This window comes from Leishmania infantum, chromosome 32, assembly GCF_000002875.2.
Source record: "Leishmania infantum JPCM5 genome chromosome 32".
Classification (NCBI taxonomy): Eukaryota; Euglenozoa; class Kinetoplastea; order Trypanosomatida; family Trypanosomatidae; genus Leishmania; species Leishmania infantum.
Genome location: NC_009416.2, coordinates 1,355,264 through 1,366,147, shown reverse-complemented (window position 1 = coordinate 1,366,147; position 10,884 = coordinate 1,355,264). Strand labels below are relative to the sequence as shown.

Sequence of the window (10,884 nt, the reverse complement as noted above, 5' to 3'; positions counted from 1 at the left end):
TGGGGGGAGGGGAGCACGCCAGCAACGAGCCAAAAGCGAAAGAAGACGAGAGGGAGGAGAAAGAAGGGCGGAGATGCGGCCAACAAATGGAGAGAGACGGCAGGAGAGACGAGGAGATCCTGTGGTGACGACAAAACGACTGGCGCACCGCCTCTCTGCAATCCGTCTTACGCGTATGGAGAGGGCTATCCCCGAGTCAGCGGAAGCCCCCGCCAGCAACACACCTAAGCCCCTCTGATGAGAGAAGACAAAACACGAAGGAGTCGAGGCGGCCAGCACTCAACGGACACGTGAGACCCTCACGCATGCTGGCAGTCCTTACGCGGTAGACGCACGTTGTGCTCCACTGCAGAGCGCGTAGAATGGGTCCTGCAAGGGCGTCTGTGTCTGTTTGCCTGCGTGTGCGTCGACGCTTCTTGGTACCAATCTGCGCCAGTGTGCCTCGCCACCTTTCGTGAACGAGCGCGCAAGCAACCCCTGCCCGGTCCCGGTCCGTGCGCACCACTCTCGGCTCCCTTTCTCACCTCCCCCCCCCTCATCGAGCGCGATGGCTCAGATGTGCGCGCGCTGCAACGCGCCAGCCCTCCCTCTTCCTCTCCAGCTCTCGAGCTACGCACACCAGCACACCTCTGCGCGCTCTCCAGCACTCGAGCGCCACCACCAATGCCACCAACCACAACAACGCAGCGCGAGTGCACAAAACAAAACCACATCAAAGGATGGAGGGAAGGAGAAAACACGTGACTGTTGACATCCCCCAGCCTGTTCACGCCTTACAAACACCTCTTCCTCAGGAGGGAGGACAACCCCGGCGCACAGAACGCACAAGGGGCGCGTGACGAGCTCACCAGCCCGCGGGGAAGAGTAAGAGAAACAGCGGAAGGAACAGGTGTGAGATAAAGAACATGAAGCGACGGAGGGCGATGGGGAGTAGAATTCGGGAGAGGACGAGATCGGTCGTACAAGTCGCGAATGCGCGCGAAGGCGCCTCGAGAAGGAGGTGTGCAAACTCCCTCATCATCTATATCCCATCCCACCACATCTCCCGCACACCCCGCATGTGAAGCCGGATGCTCTTTTTGCTGTCTGCTCCCCCCCCCTTCCCTTCCTCGCCGCCGCCTCCCCCCCCCCCATATGCTCTCCCTTAAATGGGTCAGCAGCTGGTCAAGAGCAGCATCCGCCCCTCCCCTCTCTCTATCCCTCGGTTCGCCTAAGACTTCTTGACGTCCACCTTGGCCTGCTCGCCCTCCTACACGCCATTCTGCTGCTGCATGCTCGCTGTATCAGCCACAGGCTTCTGGCCCAGCTTCAGGAACGACTCGCCCCTCTTCCTCTGGGTCTTGGCCTCCTCCGTCTTCGCATCAGTTTTAAATAGGAGTAAGAGGGCGGCGCGGCGGAAGCATATCATGGCATCCACCTCGAAGGAGTTGGACACCGCCAGCCCATCCTGGCACTGGCTCAGGCAGCGCTCTGCCTGCTCCAGCCAGCGCTGGCACTCGCTCTCCGGGGAGCGCGCTGCCATCATCACAAATATGCGCGACAGCATCATGAGCGCGTCGCGCTGTTGCGCCGTAATGATCTCCTTCAGCCCCTCCACCCCGCCGCTGGGCACGACGTTGGTTACCGCCAGCAACGAGGCGATCGAATCCTTGGCGACCTTTACACGGCGCCAGAACTCTGCCGGGATCGTGCTCTTGAGAGCGTAGTTGATCTGCAGCGACGCCAGTGCGTGCAGGGGACGAGCGTAGGAGACATACTCCTCGAAGGTGTCGATCGGCACGTCGAGGTCCTCGCAGTGGAAAGTGGTGAAGAAGAGTATATGCGCCTGGATGGCGAAGTCGGCGGTTGGACTGAAGACGTAGAGGTAGTCGAGGCAAGCCGCCGCGAGCGGCGCGCAGCCCTCCAAGATGGCGCTGCGGTTCACCTCGCGCAGCAGCACACAGGCAAATCGCGCCACCTCCTCGTGCGGCGGCGACGACGTCAGGGTCGTGGAGGACACCAGGCGATACTGCAGGCCTTCCTGCCGCGCCGATTTGAGCACGTTCAGCGTCAGCTCAATCGCGTAGCCCAGGGAGTTGTTGGGGTCCACCAGCACGCTGAAGGTGCCGTGTTCGAGGCAGCGCCACCACGCCACGAGCGCCGACCCGTCCGGCACCTCCGTCACCACCTCACCAGACTGGCAGCGATACTTGTCATACAGCAGCGGGCACAAGAGCTTATGGTGCCGCTTCATGTGCGCATTCATGCAATCCCGGGAGCAGTAGTGCGGCACCTGGCAGTGCTCGCACGTGTAACCGATGGCGTAGACGGGGTCGAGGCATTGCGCGCATCGGTGGCCATAGAACGGTTTCAGGAGAAACCGAATCGTCTGCGGCGTCTCCACCGCCTTGCCTTCCGCCGTCACCGTTACTGCACCCATGTACCACCCGCACGACTTGTGTCCTGAGCAGTTCAGCACAACATCCGTCAGTATCTCCGGCTCCGCGAGCCCCAACACGGCCGCCTCGAGTCGCGGCATCCGCACTTCCAAGCCGAGCATAGATGAAGAAGGCATTGTACCCGCAGCCTCGAGGCCCTCGACTTGACGGTAGTAGCTCCCGATGGCAACACTGCACCGCCGATCCTTCTGATGCACCGGTACAATCGGGATGCCGTCTGGCGATGTCGAGCTCTGCGCGGGTGTGCCGTCGCGGTTAATGCCGCGCGCCATCCCGCTGGTCAGCGACGGTGTCGGCGAGAACACCTTGGCGTCGCCTTTCACAAAGAACATTTCGTTTTCCACGTCCACGCGGATCAGCATGTGCCACTGGCTGAACTGAGAGAGAGAGCAGCACGGACTGCCGCTCGCGCTGGACTTGCCGCCATCCGAGGACGCCGGTGCTGGTAGCGGAGACGAGGAGGACGAGTTTGTCGCCGTGCTGTTCGTCTTCTCCTGTGATGACTTCTCCGCCGGGAACACCGTGGAGAAGTGCATGGTGTACAGGCCCGAGTGGCCCTCGCGTCCGACGTCCATCCTTCAAGCCTCTGCTGCCTTGCGGTGTGCGTCGGGAGGGTAACAAGAGAAAGAGAAGGAGAGGGGTTGGGAAGCGTGTGACACCACAAAGGTACGCGTGAGGTGGTGCTCGATGCTCTCGTGGAAGAGGAGGAGCGTGCGGAGCGAATGACTTTTTCGCCCTCTCCCCACCCTTCTCTCGGATCACACCTGCGCCGCCACGTATGTGCGTCAAGGGAAGAGAAGGCGCACGCCGAGGGATGCACGTCGGACGGAGGCGCACGCCTCAAAGACACCGAGCCAGGCGCAGGCAAGATGAGCGAGGGCGCCTTCGGCACGCGCACGAGCGGGTTGGCGCGTATGATGGAGTCCTGCAAAAAAAAAAGAGGCCTCGTCCTCCAGACGCGGTTCAGCGCAGCGGCGCGCGCCCCCGCGAGCAGACCCCTCACCTCTTCTCCTCCCCGCAAGCAAAGAGAGAGAGGGCGAGAGAAGCGGCAGAAACGGCAGGTTCGCCGCCGCGACGTCGGCGGGGCGGGCGACTCGCTCTCACAGCTCAAACAAGAAGGGGAACGCACGCGAGACCAGCAGTGCCTCGTCAACGCTTTTTGTTGTTGCGTGTTGGATGAGGACGGAAGGCTGGGAACGGACAATTTGCCGTGTGCAACTACACAAGACGAAAAAGAAAAAAAAAACAGACACAACGGGGGATGAACTGGACACGCCGGCCCAGTCCTCTGTGCGGCACCGGGAAGGCTTTGATCTGCATGCACGTGCATGTGCGCATGTGTGCGCGAGTGGGTAGAGAGAAAGGCATCGGCGAGAGAGAGAGACGAGAAACGCGGATCAGGTGAAAGACAGTGGAACGCCGTGCAAAGCCCCGCAGGGGGAGAGTGTCGTCGCATGTTGGCGGCACCGAACCCCCCCCTCACCCACCCACTCCACCGCCCACCTCATTCGCCGCTCAGCCGCCCATCTGCCCCAGCACCACCGGCAGCGCTGACGGCAGGCCCTGGGGCGACAGCGGAGAAAATGGCGACGAGAGCAAGGTTCAAGAGAGGAGAGGAGTGAGATCGACGCACGTAGCTGAGCATCCACACGCGCGTTCCCTAGCCCATGTCGCCTGCCAATGCGTGGGCGAAGGATTGGCATCCATAGGGTAGTAGTTGCGGTCCGTGCCTACTCTCTTCGCAGGCTGGTGCGCGTGTATACATGCTTGCGCTGTGTGCTTTTATGCGTGTCTGCCTGTGATATTGGTAGGGGGCCCGGAATACGGTAATCACCACCACTTGTCGCACCCCAGCACCTCTCGCAGAAAGACGGTGGCGTAGCACGACGGGGGCAACGCAAAGGAAAGCTGCATTGTAGAACGGTACACTGCGTCCGCGCTAGCATCGCCGCTACCACCGCTGCAGATGCGCCGTTGCGTCTCGGCCCTCGCCTCTGCTTCCCACTCGAGGGAGGCATCAGTGGGACGTGCAACAACTGCGCGCCACGAGCCGGGCACCGGCACCCCAGCGACGCGGCGCTGCTCAAACCCTTGCGCCGAGGTCCAGCGCAGCTCCCGCAAGGCGTGCTGGATGGCGGCGTCCTTCCACTGCGCCCACAGCCCGGCCGACGCGGGGTCGCTGAGATGGATGCTGCCCAGCGCAGCTCGATCCACGTGGTAGCCGCCGAGCGGCAGCTGCACGCTTGCAAGAACGTCATAGGAGAGCGGCGCGAGTGGTTGCTCTGATGTGCTGCTGCCGCTGCTCGTGCACGCCGCTGAAGAAGCGGCGTGGGGGTCGCCGCTGCCGTCCGGATGGGGTGCTGCCGCTGTCATTTCGGGTCTTGCCAAGCCCCTGGAGGCCACGTAGGAGGCGGCAAGGTTGAAGAAAACGCTCTGTCCGGCGTGCACCCACAGGGACCTGAGGTAGAATGGTACGCCCTCCGTGATGGCCTTCTCGCACAAGCGCGTCCACACCTCGCTCTCGTTCTGCACGTCGGCACTGCTGAGCGGGCAGTCGGAGAAGTACATGCGATACGTCTGCCGGAGGGCGTGCGTCATGACCTGCGCGTCGCGCGAGTTGCTGGACACGAAGCGCGCCTCCATCTTGTCGGGGAATGCGTTGTAAACGTCGGGGCACGCGCGATACAGGCTGCGGACTGCCGCTACCCATCGAGCGGCGAAGAGGTGAACGCCGGTGTGGTCATCGACGCGCCCAACCGTCTCACTAAAGCGCTGTTGGCCAAAGTAGTTGATGAAGCCCGCCTCTGCACACCGCGCGAAGCGGCACTGGAGAAATGCTCGGAGCTCCTCCTCCTCCTCCTGCTGCTGCTGCGCGTTCTCGCACGCCGTCGCCGGCGACGGCCACATCCTGCGATCTGCTGCGCCAGCCCAGCGCACGTCGCGAACACGCAGCGAGAACCAGTTTCCGGAAAGCTGTCCGAGATGCACTGGCACACTAGAGGCACTCGCACGAAGGAGCACGGCGTAGCTCTGCTGCGGGTCTGCTGGCCAGCGCAGCGTGACAGGCTGGACAGCCGCAGCGTCCGTCAAGAGCGCGCGCACGCGACTGTGTGCTTCGCCGCCTGTGGCGACCACAGGGACAGAGCACCGCTGCACCGAGACCGCCCTTTTATCCTTCATGCCTGCTACGCAAACGGAGCTTTCCTTCACGCCGAAGTACTCGCCCAGCAGCTGGCGCATCTCCGCCGTGTCCAAGTTGCGCTTTCTCACAACGATGTGTACGTACGCCGGAGCAGCGCTGTTGGACACCGATCCAGCCGACAAGGGCGACGCGTCCACTAATCGGCCCTCCATTTCTGCGCGGGTGCGCCGAGCGCCGACACCAGTGCCGGCGTTGCGCCTTGAGCGTGCAGCTGCATCGCTCGTTAGCGTATCGTTGCCGCCGTCGGGGCGGGTGTGAAAGCGTAGGGTGGCGTGTCCCCCGCGTACTTGGCAATGCACAAACGGGTAGAAGCGGCGAAGGAGCTCGTGCACCTGTCGCCGCACATCCTTCTCGGAAACCAGCGGCATCGACTCCGCTGCGATCCTCCTTGCCGGCTCATCTGGTGGCTGCCGCCGCATTGCTTCAGTCAGCGAGTCGAAAGAGGTGCTGCAGAACCCCTTCGCTGCAGCACCCGTGCGCGCTCTTAAACCAGGCCAAGCTTCACTGTCGTCGCTGTTCAAGAGCTCGCGCAGCTCTGCGCGGTCCTCATCACTCAAGCTCCGCTCCTGGCGCGCCGCCTGTGCCTCCACGGACCACCTTGCTATGCACAGCGCCGCCTCACAACCAAGAGTCGCGCAAAATAGCACATAATGCAAGTCCAAGGAGCATGAAATCACAGAAGCGTTGCCATCTCCTGACGAGATGCCATCGGCGGCACGCGGCAACGGCGGTGCATCGGCGCAAGCGCGGAGGTGTGGAAAGCACCAACGCACCATCAAGTGCATCAGCTGCCGCTCCCGCTTGTCCGCGAAATGGCCGAGCGTGTGCGCCGCCGCTCTCCACCACGGCAGACTCGCCCCCGCTGCACAAGACGCAGTCGACTCCACTTCACGCGGCGCCGTGGAGCTGCCCTGAGCAGCGGCCCGAATGTCTCTAAGGAGCAGGGAGAGCGCCGCTTGGGTGAACGCAGATGACACACGCGTCGCCACCTCCGCGACAGTCCCGAAGCAGCGCTGCAGTTCTGGGGTGTGCGCAGTCAGTGTGCTTCGCAGCGCTTGCACAGAGCGAGAGCATGCACCCGGACTTTTGACTTGCGGAGGCAACACGGGCGGCAGCAACCCGAGCGCAGCCTCGGGTCCGGAAACGGTGCCCGCTTCGGCTCCATCATCGACCGGGTCGGCCGTAACGGATGATGGTGGGTTTGATGTGCTCGCAGACAGGAAGTTGTAGTCGTCGGCATCGGTGCGCTGCCCTGTCGGGTCCACCTCCACCACCACAAAGTCCTCTGGTACGTTCTTGAGGTCACCGGTGGCACACCGCACTGGTGTCGAGACGCGGTCTGTCGCCGCAGCACTCAGTCGAGGACCACCCGCGGAAGGTGTGGACGGGGATGCGAGGGGAGGCAAGGGTGTCAGGAATGCCGTGATACCACATGCACGTAGCATCACTGCGAAGCTGGGAAGAGCAGAACAAAAAAAAAAACAGAGGAGGGGGTAGATAGCGATGTGAGTGCGTGTCCTACTCGTTCATAGCGTCTGTGAATGAAGTCGGCGTCCTCGTGTGTTTGCGTGCACGTTGGCTCTGTGCACAAATTCACCGCCACACAAGGCAAGGCCAACGAAGGAGACGGGAGGGCGATCCGGTCAGCAGTGACGGAGAGGGAAATGAAGGAGGGGCGGAAGAAGCGCCGCGCACGTCAGAAGTGAGAGGCGGGCATACGAAGGCGCAGCGGCGAGCTCGCCGCGTAGGCCCACACCACACCCGCGCACACCAACTCACGCAGTGATGACGAGGAGAAGAGGACGCGGCGCCGTGAGCGGCACCCATATAAAGTCTAACATGGAGAATGCGAGAGAGGAGAGAGGGTGGGATTCGCTTGCTCTGCTGCTTTCAAAAGCCAACCCTCTCTTTTATTCTCTGGGCCTCTTCTCTCAGTGTTCCGGGTTGGAATTTGTCAGCGCACGCACCGTGCGCTTAAGTTCCCAGCGCGTGCAGGCTTTGGCGGTGTTGCACCGCATTCATGGGGGAACAGATTGTAGTGCATGCAAGAGGCAGCAGAAGCATACACGCACACACGCAAGAGGAATGACGCCGGTAAGGTATTCTCCTTGTCCTCTCGAGAGCAGCGCAGGAGACCGTAGGCGCAGAGAAACAGCTACAGCGACACTTGAGGAGACCGCGGCGCTGCTGTTGCGGCTGCTGCCCGGTCTATTTGTTGCCTTTTATCACCCTCTCCAATCGGTGTCGACGAAGCCCTCATCGGGTTGCGTGCCGACCTTCTCCATGAGTCGATCGCCCACGAAGCTGACCCTGGTCAGGATCCCGACGACCCGCTGTGTCCGATCAAGCACCGGCAGGTGGCGCAGCCCCAGATGGCGAAAGGTGTAGTACGCCCTCGAGACGCACACGCCTTGCTGCACGTACGGCGCGCTGTTGTCCACGTACGGGCGAAGGTCGATGTATGAGCGAATGGCAGACAGTGGCAGGTGCTCCATCATGGGGACGCTCGGCAGGCGGTTCCAGAAAAGAAACTCGTGCACGCGCTTCAGCTCCGCTGCCGTGACATGGGATTGAAGGAAGCCCTCGGCGTCGACCTGCTTCGACGCCATCCCGCTCCGCGCATCCGCCGCGCCGTCGCCGACGTTTGCCGCGCCATCGTCATCACCTTCCTCGTCGACGAGTACCTCTGAGGCATCACCCACCTCGCGCAGGTACACGACCCAGAGCAGCAGCTGAAGCTGCGCGCGCGTGATCATGCCCTCGTAGGCTTGGTCCGCCTTACCCACTCGCACGACAGGGAAGGCGTTGTGTCGTGTCATGGTCAGCGCCTCGACCACGTGCAGAACGGTGTCCATCGTCTCCAGCACTGTGACCGGGCTTGTCATGATGTCGCGGGCCGTGTATGTGTCGAGTAGGTGCATGCTCGTCTGTGCCTCGAGGAAGGGGACCGCCTTCACCTCCAGCGAGGCGTGGTAAAAGGAATGGCAGCACTTGTCCGCGATGCTCTTGGCGACCAGGATGCCGAGCATGAGACACGTGATGTGTGACACATCCGCCGTCAACTCCATCATGACGACGACAAGAGCGAAGGTGAGGCGGGAGATGCCGGCAAAGTATGCGGCGGCCCCGATAAGGGCGACCACGCCCTCATCCGCCCACACCGGGCGCTGAAAAAGAACGCCGATGAGGCGCCCCTCGACCGCGCCGATGAGCAGCGACGGTATGACGGTGCCGCAGGAGATGAACATGCCACCAGCGTAGCTGGAACCGACCACGTAAATCGCGAGGTGCAGGAGGAGTGACCATGCCGGGAAGAGCCCCGCCGAGCGGCGCGAGAACAAGAGGCGCAGCAGGTTGTAAGGACTGGTCATGGTGAGGGTGGCGAGCGGGTGATGGGTTGTTTCGGGCTGTGCACAGAATGCGGTGAAGAGCTCCACGTTTAGGGCCTCTTTCTTCTCTCGCACATGCGGTGGGGTCGGCACGCACGGTGTGAAAAGGGGCAACACGTAGCAGGCCGTGGAGAAAAGAGATGCGAACACGCACGGCTCCAGCACACGGTACAGCGTCGTGGGGAAGAGGCAGCGCGAGCGCCAGCGGGAGAAGCGGATGCTGCTGACCGTGTAAGCCACTGCCAAGAGGCCAGACAACACCGCCACCATCACGGTAGGGATGAACGTGTACGTGTACAAGGAGACCGTGTTCTCTGGCACGGTGTCGATGTAGAACATCGCGATGGACGCCTCGCGCAGATCACCGAGCGCCATGGCGGACCGGTCGACGAGATGCCAGCCAGATAGAAAGGAATTGCATGTCTGGATGATCCACATGCACGAGAGACAGGATAGAAAGACGAGCCACGCGAGACGCACAGAGAAATGAGTCGCCATCTCCTCCAAGACGAACAGCATCCCCCCCAGCGGGCTAGAAAAGGCGCTCGTCAAGCCACAGGCGGCGCCGGCGGAGATGAAGTCACGCTGGTCGCGCGGATTGCGAAAGAGATCAAAGACGGAGGTGGCGCTGCACCCCAAAGAGCGACTGCGGCCGGTGGGGAGCCCGGCTCCAATGAGCGAGCCCATGTGGATCATAGGCCCCTCCGTCCCCACCGGCAAACCGGCGCTCACCGCGAGGATGCAGGAGAGCGTCTTGACCACCAGGTTGCGAATGTTGAAGATGCGCGGGAACATGACGCCATTGAGGTACGCCATCACATCCGGGATACCGCTGCCAGCGGCGCTCGGCATGACGAGGCAGCAGAGAGACGACAGAAGCGCCATCAGCACGCCCCACATCGTGTACAGTACGCCCCCGTGCAGCAGAGCTGACCACGATAGTGCGCGTAGCACTACCGCAGCCTTTCCGTCGTCGCCGCCGTCCTCATGTCCAGAGTTGCACAGCGCCGACATGCAGATTCTGGACGCATTGAAAGGCGGGTAAGTGCTGTTGCGGCTGCGCACCACCCCCTGCACCGCATCCAGCTTCACCTCCGCAAGGTAGTCAAGCGTCTGAAACACCAAGAGGGACCAGCCACCAACGGCGAGGCCGATCAAGACGAACATCAGCAGGCGCAGCCACCCCTTCGCGTCCGTGCTGCTTTGGCGAGTGGTGCTGACGCGGTGAACGAGGGACTGACCCTCGGCGTAATCGATGCTCTCATACCAATCCATGCGTCGCCGCTCCTCTGCTGTAAACACGTGCGGGCGGTGCGCCTTCTCAAACAGAGGCGCTCGAGCGCGATTCACCTCGGCGTCCCCGGCCTCCTCCACCTCCTTTACAAGCTCGTGGAACCAGGCAGCCGTCGCTGCGTCCGCCTCCCGCCTGCGGAGGGTAGCAGACGGGGTGTCGAACGTCCCGCTAGTGCCTGCATTGCCGTACGCGGCGCTCATACCTGTCGTCGCGAGGGATCCGAAAGAACGCGCTCGTGGAAGGGCACACGGGCGCCGCGTCCTTGACGAGGGCGGTGACGCGGATGGCAGCGGCTGAGCTGCTGCAGGGAAGGGGGCACCAACACCAATGCCAACGGTGGGCTCGTTCAAGGCGCCGGCGTGGGCCTCGTCCACCACGACGGCAGGGACTGCCTGCAATCACTGATAACAGCAAACTACAGCAGATGAGAAAGAGCTCTGTTGCCCGTGTCTTTGGATAGACGAGGAAAAGAGAAGCCAACGCACGTGTTAAAGACACCGCTGCAGTGCAGCGTACTGAAAGGATGGCAGCGGGAGGGGAGCAGCTGTTGCATGCAGGGGG

At 62.4% G+C, this 10,884-nt stretch overlaps 3 protein-coding genes across 3 annotated transcripts; all 3 read right to left on the bottom strand.

Annotated features, from left to right (window-relative positions):
- Nucleotides 1-1,249: 1,249 nt before the first annotated feature.
- On the bottom strand, nucleotides 1,250-3,013 carry LINJ_32_3590 (conserved hypothetical protein; the record flags this gene model as incomplete). Its single annotated transcript, XM_001467995.1, has 1 exon — nucleotides 1,250-3,013. The coding sequence occupies one exon, from the start codon at nucleotides 3,011-3,013 to the stop codon at nucleotides 1,250-1,252; it is 1,764 nt and encodes a 587-aa protein (XP_001468032.1).
- A 1,255-nt stretch (nucleotides 3,014-4,268) lies between these two features.
- Nucleotides 4,269-7,085, bottom strand: LINJ_32_3580 (conserved hypothetical protein; the record flags this gene model as incomplete). The annotated part of the gene is made up of 1 exon (XM_001467994.1): nucleotides 4,269-7,085. The coding sequence occupies one exon, from the start codon at nucleotides 7,083-7,085 to the stop codon at nucleotides 4,269-4,271; it is 2,817 nt and encodes a 938-aa protein (XP_001468031.1).
- Nucleotides 7,086-7,865: 780 nt separating this feature from the next.
- Nucleotides 7,866-10,523, bottom strand: LINJ_32_3570 (putative chloride channel protein; the record flags this gene model as incomplete). The annotated part of the gene is made up of 1 exon (XM_003392676.1): nucleotides 7,866-10,523. One exon carries the CDS (start codon nucleotides 10,521-10,523, stop codon nucleotides 7,866-7,868), a length of 2,658 nt encoding a protein of 885 aa, XP_003392724.1.
- Nucleotides 10,524-10,884: the final 361 nt, after the last annotated feature.